The sequence below is a fragment of the Lontra canadensis genome, unplaced genomic scaffold (genome assembly GCF_010015895.1).
Source record: "Lontra canadensis isolate GAN:19392208 unplaced genomic scaffold, GSC_riverotter_1.0 scaffold64, whole genome shotgun sequence".
Classification (NCBI taxonomy): Eukaryota; Metazoa; Chordata; class Mammalia; order Carnivora; family Mustelidae; genus Lontra; species Lontra canadensis.
This window is the reverse complement of record NW_022631058.1, coordinates 12,174,892-12,194,478: the sequence shown is the minus strand read 5'-3', so window position 1 is coordinate 12,194,478 and position 19,587 is coordinate 12,174,892. Positions and strand designations below refer to the sequence as shown.

Below are 19,587 nucleotides of genomic sequence, written 5' to 3'. Positions count from 1 at the left end.
TGCTAAGTGAATGCGTGGATGTCGCCCTGTGTGTGTGTGACACTTGCTTATGCTCCATGTTCCCTCTTGAACCGTGACCATCTTAAAAACAGGGACTGGGGTGGGGGTGCACCTGGGTGGCTCAGTTGGTGAAGCATCTGCCTTCGGCTCAGGTCATGATCCCAGGATCCCAGGATGGAGTCCTACATCTGGCTCCTTGCTCAGCGGAGAGCCTGCTCCTCCCTCTGCCTGCTGCTCCCCCTGCTTGCACTCTCTCTCTCTCTCTCTCTCCCTCTCTCACAAATAAGTTAAAACAAACAAAAAAAAAAAACAAAAAAAACCAGGGACTGGGTTTTCCTGGTAACACCCATATTGTCCAGAAAGGTTAGTTGGGACTGCTGACTGGATGCATTTATTTGCCAGAAACACAGGATGGGAGGAAGTAGAGAGCATCCATAACGGGAGGTTTTCAGTGTATGTTTCCAGGGTGAGCCTTCCATGCGGGGTTATTTTATAGAGAACTTGGCTTCTCTGGTTGATTCCCAGTGGGGGTTGGCCTGCAAATGGCCCCCAGCTAGGCCTGTGGCCTCTAGGGAGCTCTCTGTGACCAGACTGTGAACCACTGGTCTGGTCTGAGCTCCCAGCTGCGCGGTCGAAAGGCCAGGAGCCCAGGGAGCAGGACGATTGGGTGGAGGCCCCACCCTTGCAGGGTGCAGCTGACATGAAGTGAGAAGCCCCCCCCCACCCCGCCATCCACCCTGTTGGGTCACTTGGGCTGTGTGCAGATGCTGACGGAGCGTCAGTTCTGCTTTGAACAAGACTGCATCCCTGAGATCACTCCAGCTCCCCGGGTTCCTCTTCGGGCAACTCAGCCCACAAGCCAGTCCAGCCCCATAGGCCATGGGCTTGGAGCCCGGCAGCCAGAAGTCCCAGCCTGGCTGGGAAAGGCATGAGGCCACCTGTGACTTGGGTCTGACTTCCCTGAGGAGGTTCCACCCTGGAGAGGCGGGACCGCGCAGGGGCTCAGCCCGGGACCTGGATCCAAGTTCCAGCTCTCTACCACTCCCTGGCTCGGGTATGACCCTGAATGTGCAGGCCGATCTCGCTGAGCCTCAGTTTCCTTGACTGTACCACGGGGACAACCATAGTGTCCACACCTCCCGAAGTGCCTGGGAAGAGTCAGTGACGAGGCGGTTGGAAAGAGATGAACGTGGTGTCTGCGGGCTCCTGGCAGGTGAGAACTGTCAGACACGGCTATGAGGCGAGACAGGAAGGTGATGGTGTCCTCAGAGCATGACATCTCAGAGGGCCCGAACCCCATGGCAGGTGTGGAATGTAAAAGCAAGGTTATGGGCGGCACCTGAGTGGCTCAGTCAGTTAAGTGTCTGACACCTGATTACGGCTCATGATCTCAGGTCATGATCTCAGGGTGGTGAGATCAGGCCCCACATTGGGCTCTGGGCTCAGCGGGGAGTCTGCCTGAGAGTCTCCCTCCCTCTTCCCCTCTCTCTGTGCATGCTCTCTCTCAAATAAATAAATACAAATAAATAAATAGTGAAATAATAAATTACAAATTATTATAAATAATATAAATAATATATAATATAAATAAAATAATAATAATATAAATAATAAAATTTTTAAAAAGCAAGGTTATGCTTTGCTTCCAGGCCTGGCCCTCATGTTCTCTGTCTCTCTGTCACCTGGATGTCAGTGTCCAGAGGATTACCAAGCCTGCCTCAGTCTGGTCCCTGAATGCGGAGCAGAGCCTAGCCTCACCCCCACACCCTCCTGCATTCGACTAGACTGACAGGAGTCAGAAACGAACTTTCCCTGCACAAGACTAGAGGGTTTATCTGTTACAGCAGCAAGTAATTTCCTCCACTAATTATCTACTTACCTATCTATAGCTATTTCAAAAAGAGCTGAAGGAAATCCACCAAAATATGAACATTTTCAACAGTAAACATTAGTGACTTGTGTCATCAGAAATCAGGTTAGACTTTTTTTAACAGATTTTTTAAAAAACCAACAGCCTGATTTCCCTCTCTGTCCTCCGGACCCCTGGTCAATGTCCCAGGCCCCTCGGGGTCCGTCCTCTACCCATTTGACTTTCAGCCTCCACCCCACGGCATCAGCAGCAGATTCCCAGTTGGCTCTGTGATGTCTGCCAGGGAGGTGAATGGCAAGGGTCCCCAGGGGTCCAGGACCCTGAGCCCACCAATTTGGCCCTTACATCTAACCACCTGGCTGCTGGGCCCCCTCTCTCCAGAGTCAGGAGCCAGGTTATATCTCGTCAAGTGTAGCATCACAGTGTTTTCACAGACTTTTGAAGGCACAGAAAGAAGGCAGTGTGTTGGCCCTCACTGCCCTCCTCCTCCTCCTGCCTGCTCTTTATCAAAAGGTTCTTTATGTTCGTTTAGAAAGAACCCCACATGTGTACACACCACACTCCTCCTTCCTGCCTTCCTTCCTCCTCCTTGCATTTTAGGGCAGGGCTCCGGGACCTGACTCTATTTCTCCCTAACAGTAGGGCTAGCCCTGAATCTATCTTCTTAGACACCGTTCTAGAAAGTGGGAATGATTTGTTTGTGAAAGCAGCAGGAGAAATGATTCTAGAAGTTCTGACTGCTTTCTCCAAGCCTCATGAAGTCCACAGGCAAACAACCCAGTCCGCTCCTTGCTATAGGAGGGAGGGCCGCGCCTAGCCAAAGCCACCTGTCTCTGTGAACACTTGCGCTGCTGGACACAGGCCCCTAAACTTGCTGCCATGGGGGAGGCACCTGATGGGGATTCAGGAACCTTGAGATCAGTCCCCAGGCTAGCTGCTGGGTACAGTCATAAAAGCACAGGCTTTGGAGAGAGGGAATTCCAGCTTCGAATCCTGGCTCTTTTGTCTCCTAGGCACAGAGAGTAGCTGCCCTTTGGGGAGAGACGGCCCGGCCAGGGAACTCAGGCCTGTATCTCCAAGCTGAGTGGTTTTAGTGCTCCAGCAGAGCCTGCCAGCAGCCGGGCCACGGGAACCCCACAGGCTGCTTTGGCCAGTGTCCCATAATGGCTCAGAGGCATCTAGGTGGGGCCTCAGCCCTGGAAAAGAGGGAGCTCGCTGGGGTAGGGGTGGTGGAGGGAGGGAAGGGCTGTGTTCTGCTTTGAGTGGGTCACTGGCAGAGGGAGGGAGGACCCAAGCCCAAGTTCTGCCTCTCCATGGCGGGGGGCACTGAGAGCTCCTAGGGCTTCTTTGCAGTGCTGCTGGCCCGCAGTCCACACTTTGAGCCACAAGTCGCTGGAAGCTTCCAGCAGAAGGGAGGTGGGAGGTGAAGGCCTCGGGAAGATGGCCTGGTCCTAGGATCACGGAACGTCAAAGTCAGAAGAGACTTTAAGAGCCAGTCGGGAGGGGCGCCTGCGTGGCTCAGTGGGTTAAGCCGCAACCTGGGCTCAGGTCATGATCTCAGGGTCCGGAGATCGAGCACCACGTGGGGCTCTCTGCTCAGCAGGGAGCCTGCTTCCCTCTCTCCGCCTCCCTCTCTGCCTATTTGTGAGCTCTCTCTGCCAAATAAATAAAATAAAATCTTTAAAAAGAAAAAACAAGAGTCAGTTGGGATCCGGCAGAAAACGCATAACCTCAATCTAATCACGAGGAAACATCTGACAAACACAAAATGAGGAACTCTCATTAAAAAAGAACCAAAGGTGGGGGGTGGGGAGGGAAACCTGTATTCCTTTAAGAGATCAACGTCAGTAAAAAAAAAAAAAAGCTGTGGAAATGTTCCGGGTTAAAGGAGGTAAAAGACACCTAACAACTAATTGCACACCTGACCCTGGCCTGTTTCCCGAACAGGAGGAGAAAACGCCAGCAACGACCGTATTAGCTCCAGGGACAGCCTGGAATACAGATGGCGCCTTGGGTAAAAATATCCTATCGGGGAGCCTGGGTGGCTCAGTCGTTAAGCCTCTGCTTTTGGCTGAGGTCATGAACCCAGGGTCCTGGGACCGAACCCCACATAAGGCTCCCTACTCGGCAAGAGGCCTGCTTCTCCCTCTCCCACTCCCCCTGCTTGTGTTCCCTCTCTCGCTGTGTCTCTGTCAAATGAATAAATAAAATCTTAAAAAAAAAAAATCCTGCCAACGTCAATTTACAAAGTGGACAGCGTTATGCAAGAGAATATCCCCATTCTTAAAAAAGTGTTTAGGGGGTTAAGGGCCAAGATATACATCCCTCACTCTCAGACGATTCAGGAGAAGCATTACGTATGCACAGAGAGAGTGTAAATGATAAAGCGAATGAAACAAGATATTAACAATCCACAAATGGTATGTGGCTATTCCTATTTTAATGCAGCATTTCTATTCCTAAAGTTTGTGAAGTCCAAAGTTGTTTCCAAATGGAAGGCTTAAAAGCTAAAATATTTATGGGGGCATCTGGGTGGCTCAGCCAGTTAAGTGTCCAACTCTTGGTCCCCGCACAGGTCTTGAGCTCAGCGTCCTGAGATTCATGCTGGGCACGGAGCCTGCTTCAGATTCTCTCTCCCCCTCTGCCCCCTCCCCACCCCCTCTAGCTCAATTAATTAATTAATTAAAAGCTAAAATATTTAGCGGCAGAACTGGTTATTTCAAACAAAATCCCACACTGAACCCCATGTGTAAAAAGGGACAGGCAGGGGTGTGGCCCTGCCTGTGCTGTGTCCCTTTAGTAGCCCAACGGGTACCCCGGGGAACCCAGCATGGAAACCACTGTGGTGGGGAGGCAGCTGTTCCTGGATCCTCACATGTTAGACACTCACACACTTTTCTGATTGCATCTGATCCTCGAAACAGCCCTGAGAGGCATGCTCAGGCTCATTTTGAGAGGACCAAGGTTGAGGAGATCAGTACCTCCTGAGACCTACACCGTTCTGATGTTTTCCATACCCTCCCCATGAGCCCATCTTCTCATCCCCATTTTACACACCCATGGAGGCCCCATGAGATTCACGTCCAAGGCTACAGCACCGAAGCTGAGCTTCAAGCCCAGGTCATGTGATGGAACCCCAAGACCCCTGCTCTCCTTGGCAGAAGCTGCTCCCTCCCAGATGAAGAAGCAGAGGCTCGAGTGGGGGCAGCCCCCACCTGCTGCTCATGGCAGCGGTGAAATGGGAAGCCCTTGGACTCATAGTCCAGTGCTCCCCCAGCAGTGGGAGGGGAACACACTGTTCCTTGATGAGAAACCCATCTGTTCCCCGTGGGAAATCTTCCCACTGAGCCCTGGCCCTGGCCTGAATTTCTGGGCTGAGAGAATCCAGCCTCCCTCCCTCCCATGAGGACAGGGAAACCTTGAGGCCCCTTGTTCATCTCTGTTCTTCCCTGGGCTTCGCTTGCGCAGTCTGCTCTAGCCAAGGCCTTGCTTTCCTTTCCTTTTCCCTCCAAATTAGCCATTCCCTCCCCCATTCCCTGCTCTCTGCTAAGTTTTCAGTAAATCAATTCACCATCAGCAAGAATGATGGTGTTTGAAGTCACAGCCAAGGGCCTGGGTGTTTAAAAGCACTGCAGGGGCCCCTGGGTGGCTCAGTCGGTTAAGCATCTGACTCTTGGCTTTGGTTCAGGGTCCTGGGATCAAACCCCGTTTCAGACTCAGGCACTCAGTGTGGAATCTGCTTGAGATTCTCTCTCCCTCTCCCTTTGCCGTGCCGCCACTCACACACACATTCTCTCTCTCTGTCTCTCTCTCTCTCAGATACATAAATAAATCTTTAAAACAATAAAAGAACAAAAGAATTGCAGGAAGCCCAACGCTTCTGAGTAAACTAGGACTCAATGAGAATGGAATTTTCCTTTTAGCCCCAAATTGTCTCCTTCATGATGCCTCAGGGTCGGTAGAGCCCTTCGCCCTGATTTTACCTTGAGACCCGGCACAGCCCCAGAGGAAAAAGATTCCCCTAATTAGAAGTTCAGACAGGGAAAGTAACTGTCCTGATTTAGTACCAGCTGCTGCATTAGGTGCAAATTTGCAATTAAATCTCACAACAGTGCTCCACCCTGCCAATAAGGTGGGTATGGCTGTGGCCATTTAAGGGGGAAACTGAGGCTCCACGCACCTAAGTAACCAGAATACAGTCACAGAGCTGGGAAGGAAGCCTGGATCTTTCACTGCACGACCCTCCAAGGTCCCAGGCCAGCCTGCTTGGTGTCTCTTTGAGGCTGCTTGCAGCAAAGGGTCCTTCGGGGCTCTGTCTCCTGTCTGGCTCGGTCTAGCTCTACTGCTGCCCCCCACCGCCCCCACCACACCGTGCAGGGCACCCTGAGCTCCCGCCACCCAGCTGCTGCAGATCTGGCTTGCTTCTCACTCTGAGGAGGTCTGGGAAGGTCCTGGCCAGGCCTCTGCCATGCCACGACCCGGTCTTAACCTTGAGCTTCCCACTGCTGCTGGGAGGCTCTCCCTGCACCACCCCAGGTCTCCATACCCCTGGGGATGAGAGTGTTGTGAGAGCCTGGGGTTCTGCAGGCTCTTGCTGCCCCTCATCTTACTTCCTTGGCGGTTTTAAAGGAATATACTTGGCGGTGGAGTTCACATGCTAGACGGCTCTCTGGGCTCCAGACCGCATAAGACCCAGCGTCTCAAAGCCTGACACCTGCCCCAGGATAATGAAATCTCCACTTCCCCATCCCGTCTCCACTACAAGGCTCTCTCTCCCAATCCATTTCCAACATTCTGCTAAATGGTGAATGAGAAGTTCTAACTTGACATGGGATCTGCTTTCAGGGAACAATTCTCCTTCTAAGATTGCGACTGGATGCAGGTCCGTGTAGCCCAAAAGGGTGACTCCCACTTGGAATTGTGGACTGTACCAGGTCTGTGAGGGAGCTTTCCTGGGGGAGGGAATTGCTCAATTCCCTCAATTGCTTTTTGCTGGCCTATGGCCAAACGGGCCTGCTCTTCTCCCAGGCAGATGGAGAGAATCCTAGCTTAAAACAGCCAGCATTGGCTGGGCCTACCATGTACTGTGCAATGAGGTAGACATTTTACATATGTTGCTTCTAATATTCAGAAGTGACTGAGTATGGCTTCTGAACCATTAGGGGTCTGAGTGTTCCCTTTGTAAAACAGCTTCTTTGGGTGAGGAAACTGGGCTTTAAGGGGTTAAGTAAATCATTCGAGGACACACAGATAGTAAGCTACAGATCAGGAATTGAAACCCAAGTCTGTGTGGCAACAGACGGCACAATCTTTCCACTCTCCATTACCACGGCTGTCATGTATAGTCACACAGGTTGCTCACTAAACAAGGGCATCCAGGTGAAGAGGTGATCAGGGCATGAAATCCAGCCACCATTCTGCTCACTAAGTTGTGCACTAAGATGTGCCCCATGGTGCTGTCGTGCCCATTCTTGTCTGCCTAGAGGAGCGCTGTGGTAAACTGATTATGAATGGTCCCAATAATTCCCTTCCCTACATCTGTGCCCCTTGCTATGTTAATTCACAGCTCTTCCCATCAAGCAAGGTTAGTTCCTTGTCCCTCGAATCTGGGCTGGTCTTGTGAGTAAACATACCAGCGAAATACATCTGAGTGGCATTGTGCCAGGAAGGCCTTGGACCCCAACAACAGCCATGGGTACAGGTCCAGGCTAACCTGCTGGAGAAAAAGAAATGTGTGGCCCCGTAACCCACATTCCTGGCCCATCAAGAGCCAAGCAACCACCCAACATTCGAGCAAGGCCCTCCTAGCCCAGCCAGCCTCCAAACAAGCCCCTCTGGCCATGGCCCCACGAGGCAGCCCAGACAAGGTCAGGCCCAGGCAAATTCAGTTGTAGACAAGGTCAGGTATGCTCCCCACCCCCCATCAGCATCACTGCCACACCTCCTGCTGAGCAATAAAAAATGTGAACTGATTGGAGTGGCCATTATACATTGATTTCTGTCCCTCTGAAATTCTTTTTTTTTTTTTTAAGATTTTATTTATTTATTTGAGAGAGAGACAGTGAGAGAGAGCATGACTGAGGAGAAGGTCAGAGGGAGAAGCAGACTCCCCATGAAGCTGGGAGCCCGATGTGGGACTCGATCCCGGGACTCCGGGATCATGACCTGAGCCGAAGGCAGTCGTCCAACCAACTGAGCCACCCAGGCGTCCCGGTCCCTCTGAAATTCTTAAGTTGAAGTCTGAACTCTTGGTTCCTGGGAATGTGACCTTATTTGGAAATAGGGTCACTGTGGATGTCATCAGTTAGGATGAGGTCATACTGGAGCAGGGAGGGGGGCCCCTCATCCAATATGCCTCATGGCCTCTAAAAATGGGAAGTTTGGACACACACACACACACACAAAGAGAACGCCACAGTGTTGCCACAAGCCAAGGAACTACCAGAATCTGGGAGAGAGGCCTAGAACACAGCCTCCCCTCGAGCCTTCAGAGGGAGCACGACCCTATGACACCTTGCTCTCCCACCCCCAGCCTCCAGAAGTGTGAGACGGTGTTGTTTCAGCCACCTGCTTTGTGACACTTGTTATAGTGGCCCAAATATACTCATAGAGAACTTTCTCCTAATCAACACAAACGAACGCAGTGTGCTTGGCCTCCTCGCTCTCCTCCCATGTGGAAGCTACTCATGGCTCTCCACCTGATCCCCAGGTAACCCCTAAGAGGTGCCCAGGTATTCCGCCCCACCATGCCCCGTCCTGCCCCAACAGGCCTCGGAACCTGGAAAGCGTTCTCTCGTGCCTTCCAAAGGCTCTGGAATCCTTGATGGGGAGGGGTCCCAGGCCCATACAGTATTGCTGTTCCTAGAGAGAGCCCCCAGCCCAGGCTCCTCTGGCTGCCTACCTACCTGGGTTGCCGAGGGCCATGGAGTCGTAGATGAGCTTACAGGTCTTAAGTAGGATGGAGATCTTCTTCTCGGGCGAGTAGGCCTTGTGCATGCTGGTGAACTTCTGCAGGATCTTCTCCATGACGGGCACCTCCGGCACGCTGGTTGTCACACCCAGGTCAGTGGTGGTGGTGGCCAGGATCACCAGCTGGTTCTCCTTGAGCTGCTGCAGCGAGCCATCCTTGCTGTGGATCTCACGCAGGCATGAGTTGATGGCTTCTTTCAAGGGCTTTAACACACACTTGTACAAGGCCGACTCCACAATCGCTTCTGTAGGGGGCGGTAAGAGCGGGAGGGTGAGGAACCCAGCCACCCGGCTTTGGTGCCCAACAGTGTGGCTGTCCCCATCTCCTGGTCCCTGGTAGGACAAACTCAGTACCCCAGCAGCTACCCCTCGAAGTTCTGACACAGGAGACCCTTGTAGTACATTCAGCAGAAAGCCACACTGCAAAGACAAGGGTACAGGTGCCCTCTGGGACTGAAACACTGTATCCTCATGCTTTTCACAGAGCCTGGAACTGATGAAACTCTCACAGGGCTCCCAACCAATGCATAACTTCAAAGGATGCTATTTACATGGGAGTTGTGCGGTACACAACCTGTGCAGTTGTATATGGAGGGCCCGGGGGCGGGGGCTAGGAAATGTTTTGTAGAATTATTCTTAATGTGTCTCTTTGAATTCTCAAATCCACTTGCCTCGAGGCTCAAGAATACAGTATAACCAGAATCTGACTTCCTACCATTTCCATGGCCACCACCTTAACCTGGGCTGCCATCCTCTTTTCCCTGAGTTATAGGAGTAGTCTCTTGCCCTGGCCCTTTTTCATTTATTCTCAGAACAACAACCAGCATAAGCCTGTTACGGCATGTTTGATTCTGACATTCCTGTGCTCAGAACTCTCCAATGGCTCTCACCTCATGCACAGTAGAAGCCAGAGTGTTCCCCGTGGCTTATAAAGAAACCTGGCCCCCCGCACCCGCTCCTCCCACCCGGGGCCTTGTAGTCTGTTCTCACTTATCACCTTGCCTGTGCCCCTGTGTTCATGCTGCTCCAGCCATCCTGGCCTCCCTGCTGCTCTGCTCCTGCCTCAGGGCCTTTGTGCTTGCTATGCCCTTTGCCTGGAGAAGTCACTCCACAGCTACATTTACATACAGGATCTCTTCCTTCGCTGTTTGAATGTCATCTAATCCAAGAGGCATCCTGATCCGCTAGCGGAACGGGATTTAGTTGGCTTTGATCTCATGGCAAGTCTGCAACATACACACCATTATCCCCACTCTATGGACATCCCAACTCAGGCTCTGATGGTGTGGGTCCCAGCTAGGTGGGGGCTGAACAAGAATTTGAACCCCGCCTGCCTGACACCATGGCGATACTTGTACCCTTGGGTTGACAGTAGGGAAATGTTCTTGGGAAGTCTTTTTGGCTCTATCCCATCCCCAGAGGAGGGCGCATGTCTTATCTATATAGGGAGACCTCTGAGCTGCCCTACTTCTGGGGGGTAAGGGAGGGGCCCATGCTCCCATGATTGAGTCTCAGTAGAGATCCTGGTAACGCTCTCTTGCCATGCAGGCTTGGGCTTGACCCATGTCCGCGTTTGGTGCTGGCTCCCCCGTCCCAGGTCCTCATTCTCCCCCCTTCTTCTTCCCCTTGGCTTCTCCAGCCTCTGCAACAGAGGACATGCAGCTGCCCTTGTCTGCTTCAGCCCACTCCTGCCCATCCTCCCTGGCCCACAGCGTGACCCCACTGGCCCTTGGAGCCTCGGAAGCTAGAGGTGTGGTGACCCGAAGGCAGGGACTCACGGTGAGCATCCCCCATGCCTGACTCCTGCGTTACCTTGACCAAGTCCTTTCCTGTGGCAGGGCCCATTTTTCTCATCTCTGAAGTGCAGGGGCAGGGGGTGGCTGTGGCCCGTGCCCTCTGGATGGAAGGGGGGGGCGGTGGTCTGAGAGCCCCAGGAGCTGCAGAGATGGCTGAGAGCCCTCTGCAGCTACACACAAGTAATACTTCTGCCTTGACTTGTTCCTTGTGCTTGTCTCCCCTAAGGAAATCAGTAGCCTCCTGGGCAGGAGGGGTGCGGCGGGGAGGCCACACCTGTACTTGAGTTTCTTCCACGGGCTCATGGGCCCAGGGGCAGAACTCGTCGGTAAGAAGCTGATCAGCAGAGGGGTCAGTTTGTAGAAGGTGGGGGGTGGGGGGACCATCCGGAATCATCCCTCCCCCACCCCCACCCCCCGGCCCGGGACTGACCTATCTCCTCCTCGGGGTGCAGGGCGGGGTCCACTAGGGCCCTGAGCTCGGTGCTCTGCAGCAGGTAACTCTTGAGCTGGGTCATCATGGTGCGGATCTCCTGCAGCATCTCGGTGCTGGAGGTCTGGCGCGCCATCATTTCCAGGCTGTACACCTTGTAGTCCTGGACCAGGCTGCCGAAGTACGACGTCTTGTCCTGCGCCAGCTCCACCACCTTCTTGTAGAGCTTGCGGTTGTTGGACAGGAACGCGTGGAAGACATTGGTGAAGCTCACCAGGCTCAGGCGGTGGCGTGCCTTGCCCAGGATCACCGACGGCTTCTTCTTCCCCCCGGAGCCACCGCCGAACGGCTCCAGCTCCTCCTCCGTGCTGCTGGTTGAGTAGGAGTCCTGGTCTGTGGCTGAGGCGGGCACTCCCAAGCTGTCTGACAGGGAGGCCAGGGAGCCCTTGAACTCGGCCACGCTCTGGGGCCGGGTGCCAGGAGTCCTGGCTTGGGAGGCAGGGCTCTGGCTTTCTCTGGGGGGACCCGGTGCAGGCTTCTCGGGGGCTTCCTCCTTCTCGGAGGACTCGGTGCTCTCCAAGGGGCTGGGAAGGCCTGAGGCCAGCTGCCGGGAGATCCGTTTCCTCCTGGGGGGCGGGATTGGGGGTTGTCGGATCTTTCTCGGAGGCTCTGGCATGCTGCCCGGATCACTGGTTTTGGCCGCTGCTTCCTGACCTTGCTCTGTGGTCCCCTGAGGCCTGTCCCCAGGACTGTCTGAGGTCCCCTGGGGAGGCGGGCCGAGTGGGGGTGACCTTGGAAGACCCAGCTGGTCCCCCTCTGCAGGCATCCCCCTGTCCACCTTCCCTGTGCTCTGGTCCTCCAGGGAGACCTTCTCAGAGATGCGGCGTCTGGGAGGAGCGGCAGGAAGGGTCTTCTTCACGGGTGCTGGAGGGGCAGGGGTCTGCTTTGAGGGGCCGGGGCCTGCCCCTGGCTTCATCTCTTCCTCCCTGAGCGGGCCCAAGCCTGTAGGGGGGCGTGAAAGCCTCTCGCAGGCTGCCATGGGTGGCTGGCTTGGGTGGTTGGGGGGTCCTGGGGCATGGGGTGCCAGATGGGGGGCGGATGCTGGGGGTGCGGGAGTAAAGGCCTCTGGAGGTGGGGGAGCAGTCACTGGGGGGGGACTGGGCAAAGGACAGGCCAGAACAGGAGTGGGAGGTGGAGGAGGCCGGAGGGGGCTGGAGGGTTGGAGCGGGGCTGCTGGGGGAGGGGGTGCTGGGCGGCGAGGGGCCCACTTGGAGGTGGGTGAGGTAGCAAAGGAGGTGGGAGGCAACGGGCGCAAGGGGCAGCTTCCAGGGGGTGGCTGGTCGGCAGGCAGGGCACTGCCCCCACAGTCCTCGATGAAAATCGGATTCACAAACCACAGGCGGTCATTTCCTATGGACAGCTCAATTTCACACGAGCAGTTGTCGTAATGGGCCGTGGACCTGAGGCTGGAGGCTGAGGGTGCTCCGGGGGCTGGGTCTCTTGGGGGCTCCGCGGGGCTCCCACCGCCTCGCCGGGGGTTTAGCGAGGAGTCCCAGAAGCCTGTAGAGACAAGAGAAGAAGAGGCCGATCAGTCCCAAAGCCAGGCCCCCCAATGCTGCCTGCTGGGGCGGGGTGGACGGTGGTGTTTGTGGGCGGGCTGGTCCCAGTGTTTGCTTCACTGCTCTGAGGGCTGTTTCCCCTCTTGAGCTGCTTTAAACCTCTCCCACCACTTCCTGCCTTGAGAGGGGAAGCCCCGTTTGATTGTCCCCAGGCTCTGCAGAGGTGGGGCTCTGTGGAGGTGGGGCTGGGACCTGGTGGTGATAGGCAGAGCTCCAGCTCTGCCCTTGGCACATGAGAGCCCACCAGGAGGGCACCGATGGCTTGGGGTGCGGGCACAGGTTGGGGGAACAGAAGGCAAGGGGTTCTGCAGCTGACCGGCTGGGCGCCCTGGGGCAGGTGACTTGACGTTTCCAGGGTTCCATCTCTGGCCATCTCTAAAATAGGGGTCCCATGGGGGAGGGGCTTTGGTCCCATTTTGGCCACTACGGTGGCTGTGTGTAGGAGGAACGAAGTATGCATTGTGGCCGGTGAGCTCAGACGTGACCATCCAAATGGGGAACACTGGCCCCGAGGCGAAATGCCTCGGACTATGAATCTCTATGTTAAAACAGGCAAACGTTCCATGCCCTCCGTGTGTGTGTATGCGTGTGTGTGGGGGGGAGGTCAGAAAGTGGGGGGTGGGGGGTTGCACTGCTGGCTCTCAGTTCCAGCACAGGCCTTTCTCCTGACCCATCCCTCATAGACGGCCCACGGCTACGGCCACTGACGCAGGCCTGTCCCTCCCCAGACGAGGTTGGTCAGCGCCAGGCATGTTCTGGGTAAGGGGCATGGGACATCCCAGCTGTGAGGGCACAGGCGGCTGGCTAGCTCCGGAATTCTTGAGTTCCTGACCTCTGGGTAACAAGTACTATCGAGGATCTAGCTCAGCATCTTCCAAAAAGGGTGCCAAGTTTTGCGAATCATTTCAGACAGTGTCTAGGCCCCCGTGGGCTCACTCCAGCAGATTCCCCTGGAGAGCGGTGGGGATGTCAGTCTCCTCAGCCTCTTAATTTTAGACACTGATATCGCAGAGTCCCTTGCTAACCATGAGGCCAGGCCTCTAGCCTCTCATCCCGAGCTCCTTACTTCTGGGAGGGATTTGTCACTAAGAAAACTGCCAAAAATAACGTCAGGAGCAAACAAGCATTGCATTCTGGCTGTGTGGGCAACTTGCTCTACATGGGTCATTTCATTGACCCCTGACCACAGGCCTTTGATGTAAGTCCTAATATTGTCCCCAGAACACATGAAGATTAGAGACCCAGACAGATTAAACAACCTGCCCAAGGTCACAGGTTGGTGAGTGGAGGAACCGGGATTTGAACCCAGTCAGACGAGATCTAAAGCCTGTGTGCTCAGCCCCTGGGGTTCTGTGTCTTCCTTCATAGGAACTTGCAACACTTCCCATCTGAGTTGCTCTCCCAGGGTCGGAGCTACAGTGCGGTGTGTGCCTCAGAACCGGGGATGTGGTAAGAACACCACAGGCTCTAGACGTTGAAAGAAAGGGAACATGATAAGATGGCGGATGGCAGCCATTGTGTGCCTGCCCTGAGACAGGCACGCCCAGGGAGGTGGGCCTTTGCCACCTGGTCGGCCAGGGGGTGGCAACTCCAGTCATGGGGAGCAAGGTACAATCCACGACAATGAGGCTGCTGGGACACTGACTGAAAGTGAGTGTGTGTACACCCCGCACCCCGGAACATGTGTCCCTCCCAGGGAGGAGAAAGGGGCTCCCTGTTCAGCCCTGGCCTGGGCAGAGACCTTGTGTGGGACAACCTGAGGCAGCTGGCCAGCTATTTCCATAATGACAGGGATGATAACTGTTCACAGAAACTGTTCCCCATTCACAAAGCTCTGCGTGCCTCACAGCCCCCGCCAGCGGATGTGGGGAGCCCGACATGTGAGGGGACCCTCGGACTCTCTCACGGCCAGAGCAAGCTGGTTTTCAGATGGTCTGGGCCCTGCATTTGCTCTCTGGGGCAGCTACTGACCTCTGCATGACTGATCCACTCTCCCGGGAGCTTCATGCTAAGCACACAGATGTTCTGGCCCCAAGGGCTGAGCACCGGAAGCCCCGTGTGCCCCGTCTACATGGCACCAGTACAAGTTGTCTCCTGGGAAGCGTTCCAGCAAGGAGAAGCCATTCCGACTCAAAGGTGAACTGGCAGCAGCCCCACGTGTGAGCCGAGGCCCCTGACGCTCCCCTCCAGGTTCTCTTAAGACCTTCCTTTGGGTAAAGATGAAGTCATGGGCAGATGATGAACGGAACTGTCTGCCTACACCTGGACATTCTCACTGCTCACTTAGACCCCGGCCTTAGCCTGCCCACACCTCCACCCAGTCTCCTTGTGACACGATGCTGCGCACAGAGCAGACCCTTGGTTGCTCTTTGTTCAGAACTGAATCACTGCCGACCTTTTAGCCCGGCGTTCAAGGCCCGTGGGATCTGACCTGCACATCTTTTCCAGCTTCACCTGCGGAGCAGTTACCCTACTCACTCCTTCCTGAACCTGTCACGGGGCTGTCCCACCTTAAGGTCTTGCAAATGCCGTTCCTTCTGCTTGGACTCCTTTTTCTACCCTCTCCACCTGGCAAACTCTTAACACCCCTTACCACCCAGGTCAGATGGAACCTGTTTGGTGGAGCCTTCCTGACCCGTCCAGACCTCCCGTATACTCCTCTGTGTCCCCCCCAACCCCAGCTCTGGGGCACACCCTGACCCATGTGACTAGCACCGGGACAGAAATTCTGGGGTTCTGTCTGCCTCCCTCCCACCGCCTCCAGGGTGTGAATATTGGCAGAACCGAGGCATTCCTGGCACAGAGCAGGAGCTCAGCTCACAGGAGTGCATGCGCTTTGCCAGAGTGGACAGGCAGGCGGGCTTCTGAGCAGGGGCACGTAGGCAAGGTTCATTTTGATGGTAACGTGGGACTAACCTGAACTAGGGGAGGATGGCTATAGGCAAGAAGAGATAAGAAAATAGGAGGAGGAGGGCGAAAAGAGGGCCGAGGAGCTCCGGCCGGCTCCACAGCCTGACTCAGCATAGCAAGGTACAGCCATCATGCACAGAAAAAAAAAAAAGAAAAAAAAAAAGAGCACATTTTCCACCACTTGCATGTGGACTCTGGCAGGATCAGCACAGACAAGGGGGCTCACAGCAATGGGCCCAGGGCCTGGGTGACTAGGAACTGCTTCCCCGCCCCTAAGATAAGCCTCGTGGTTACACTCTGCTAGGGCAGCTTCAAAGCCAATGCCACTCTGAGGGATGGGGGAAGCTGGGACCGAGAAACTGCATCCTAGGGTCTGGAGCCTGTCAGGGAACCATAGTGGCAGCCTTTATACTAGGAAAAAAAAAAAAAAAGGGAAGTAGGTAACTTTCTCTGCAGCCTGCAGAATGCCAAGGCCAGGGGAGAAGCGGAACCCAGTCATGCAATGCTAGTGATTGGCAAAGCAGAGTGGGCGGTGGTATTCGCGCGTACACCCAGGCCCATGGGCACCACGCCAAGCCTCAGCTCAGCTGCTGGAGATTCCCTGAGCAGCCGTGTCTTCCCTGCCTCTGTGCTGTCCCCGGACTGAGGGGGATGTGTCACCGGCCAGGCAGCGTCCAGCAACTCAGCTGGGGACGCCTCTTGCCAGGTGTCTGCTCCTACAATCCTCAGTGGGCCTGGGTCAGGCCAGGTACTGGGCCATTGGCTCTGAGGGCCAAGGTGATGAAGGCTTCATGCTTGGGGAGCCCCAAACTAGCAGCAGACAGAGAGGGGATGGGTAAATGCAGCAAAGTATTCCAGATACCATGGAAACAGCTTGAAAGTCCAACGAGTTCCGTGAATTCGTATTTTTGTGGCATCCCAAGGATGGGCAGTTGGACTCCTGAGGTGTCATTCACACTTGGGTTGTCGATGGGTGTTTAGTAACTAGGAGAACTCTCATTGTAGAATGTAAAGGAAAAAGCAAATTCCATGCAAACTGGGAAAAGCTTGGAAGAGAACAGGTGCTTTCCCCAAACATGTTTTTAAACATGCTAAGCGTATTTATACCTCCAACGGGTCTGAGACCCTCTGCAAATCTAACCCTTATTTACCATTGTTTTCTCTACGTTCCTCCAGCACTTAGAATCGACTGTAACTTCAGTCATTTCATGCTAGGTTGCTGCCTGTGTGAGTTCTGTGGCCCCAGGATGACGTTTCTACAGCCTGCTCTCCCCAACACTGGCCTGTCTAAGGCCAAACCTGGACGTTCTGAGGTCAGCTCATGGGCCATGAGCAACCCTTCTGGGTTATCACGTGGTGCTGACCCTGCAAAGATATAGCTCTGTTTCAGCAACATTATCCCTGCCCGAGCACCCAGGCTTTGCGATGATTTGGATATTTATTATTCATTACATTCTGCTCTTTTTGTAAAAAGTGGGGAGAATGCCAGAGTAAGCTGTAGACACTGCTGATAAGAGACACAGAGCCTCACAACTTACTCCAAGGGCAAGGTCAGCAGGTGGGGCGGGGCCAGCGTGAGCAGGGGCGGGGGGAGGAGGGGTGTTGGTGGAGGCCGAGGGGAACTGTGGCTGGCAGTTGGGGGAGGCAGGGGGGTGGGACCTTTTGCTCTGTTTCTTGGGAGATTCTCCAGTGCCCCTTCCCTAATCCCCTTTTAATCTATGCTGGTTCGAGTGGGTTTCAGTTCTTTATCAGGAGAACCCCTGGCGTACAACAATGAGAGATGCGCAATGCCTAGTGTGTGTGTGTGGTGGGGGGGAGGCTGGGCATATTTTCTTTGTCTTGCATATTTCATATCAGTGCTATAGGTGAAGGTCAGTCCAGGAACACCTGCCTGTTGTGTAATCCCTCCCAGTCTTTTTTCCTTTTTGCAATGCAAGTGCTGACTTAAGCTTTGATGGCTGAGGCCTGCATTTCAAAGGGGCACCCTTCAATACCTTCAATACCAACCTTCAATACCTTCAATACCAACAGGTAGCTAGTCACAAGACCAAACAGCCCTAAACATCCTGGCTGCCTTCCTCCCCGGAGGCTCCTCTGCGTTAGCGATCTTGGTTGATTTAGATAACCGACCCTTTGGGCCACTTGTTTTCTCTTCCAGCATACTAAATTCCCGTCCCCCGTGTTTTCAATTCAACTGAGTGAGTGTGCGAAACCCCAGATTCCCCCCGTCAGCCCCAATAAAAGCAGAACCCCAAGCCCACGTGAAGAGCGAGCAGAAGGCAACTGAGGGCAAAGCACAGGCTGACACCCCTGCTCCCCACCCACCCCACCCCTGCACTCCCAGGTGGGCTACGTGAGACTTTCCTCAGGCACTCCCAGCTGCCCTAAAGCTAAGGGAAGGGAAAACAAATGGTTCACGGATAGAGATCACAGTCCTGCAGGACGGAAGTCTCCCTTCGTTTACCAAGGTCTTAGATATTTACAAGGAAAATGCATTCCTATCAACAGCCTAACTTCCAGAGACCCATAGAATTTCCTGGAGCCCTAACCTCCCCCTCTCTTCCATGAGTGATGTGGGAACCTGAGGCAGAAGGGAACGGAAACAAAGTTAAATTTCTTTATGACCTGTAGCCCGCTGACAAGGGCCCGAGATAGGCAGAACGTGACATCCCTCCTGGGAGCTCCCACCTATCTTAATGTTAGTGCCTTACTAGAAGGAAAAACAACTTTAGCTTGATAACAGCTGGGCCCCCAGGATCCTAAGAGTCTTCCGCAGCATGTGAAAGTCCTTTGGGATGACTCCCTTTGTCCTTCCCTCCCCCAACTCCCAAGTATGTAATTGTTACTTCTCACATCCCTAGTGCGGCAGCCCTTATCGGCCCAAGGGTCCTGTCCCCGTGCTTTAATAAAACCACTTTTTTGCACCAAAGACATCTCAAGAATGCTTTCTTGGCCGTTGGCTCTGGACCTCACCCACGTTCCAAAACCATGCATGAGCACTCTCCCCATGACCTCACTGTGGGGCCCCAGGGGTGCTATGTAGTTTCCAGCTCATGCGAGCAATAAACCTTTATTTGTTCAGTCTCCCAATGGTTGTTGCAAACGTCGGGCATCTTGCAAACGTCCTAAGAACCCCGAGGACTGGTCCATCCACAACATCAGGCACTGATAGGCTGAGAGCAGCACACAACATGGCCTGAACCCCACGGCGTTCAAGGCCTCAGGCACACAGACCCCTCCTGTCAGAAGTAAACCTCCCCAGACCGAGCCCATACATCTCCCGCTCCCTGCTGACTTGGCCTCAAACCGGGCCCTGACTGCGGCAGAACAACGGAGAAGGTCATGAGGTATTGCCGAGGGCCAGCGGGGAGGCCCTACTCGGGGTCAGAAAGGCCCCGGCACACATCCCAGCTCTGTGCTTTCCCGCCTGGCCCACTCTGGACACACTTCTTCACGGTGCTCAGTGCTTTTGAATCTTGAAAATGGGGACACGAGGACGACACAAAGACAATGCCAAGCAAGTATGAAGCCCTGAAAGTGTCATTATGCCACTTCAGACCTGAGGGGAGAGGTCCCTGGGACTGCGCGGGTTACTGACCCGTCCCTCACCCCACATCTTGTTCACAGCCATGTTCCTGTCGCCCTTGCTTCTGGCAAGGGTGGGCCTGGAGCCAGGGCTGGGGTCGTGCTGGTGCCCAGCTCTGGTCAGCGGACGAAGGCCCGTGCGTTTGGCTCAGGCTTTCCCACAGCCTCGTCCTGGCAGAGGGGTCAGCCTGTGCTGACCGGCCCTGGCTCCCCCGGACCCCGCAAGGCTGTGCGTCAGACCTTATGGGCAGTTGTAAAAGGTGCCCTTTTGAAAACTGGGACACTCTTCGGGCTCCAGGGCCTTAGCAGCCTGGGGAGCGAGACGGGAGGTCCCACAGGAGCTGGGACTCAGCCCAAGGGGCTGCCCCTGTGCCCCTCTGGTCATTGCATCCTAAAGCCCTGCCCCTG

General features: G+C 54.7%; 1 protein-coding gene across 1 annotated transcript in view; it reads right to left on the bottom strand.

Annotated features, from left to right (window-relative positions):
* The window catches only part of RIN3 (Ras and Rab interactor 3), an 80,945-nt gene that overhangs the window by 16,677 nt on the left and 44,681 nt on the right, over positions 1-19,587 (bottom strand). The window contains exons 4-5 of the mRNA XM_032878674.1: positions 11,066-12,625; positions 8,776-9,084 (exon numbers count right to left, since the gene is read on the bottom strand). Coding sequence (XP_032734565.1) covers positions 8,776-9,084; positions 11,066-12,625 — 1,869 coding nt within the window. The remainder of the gene's footprint in view (positions 1-8,775; positions 9,085-11,065; positions 12,626-19,587) is intronic.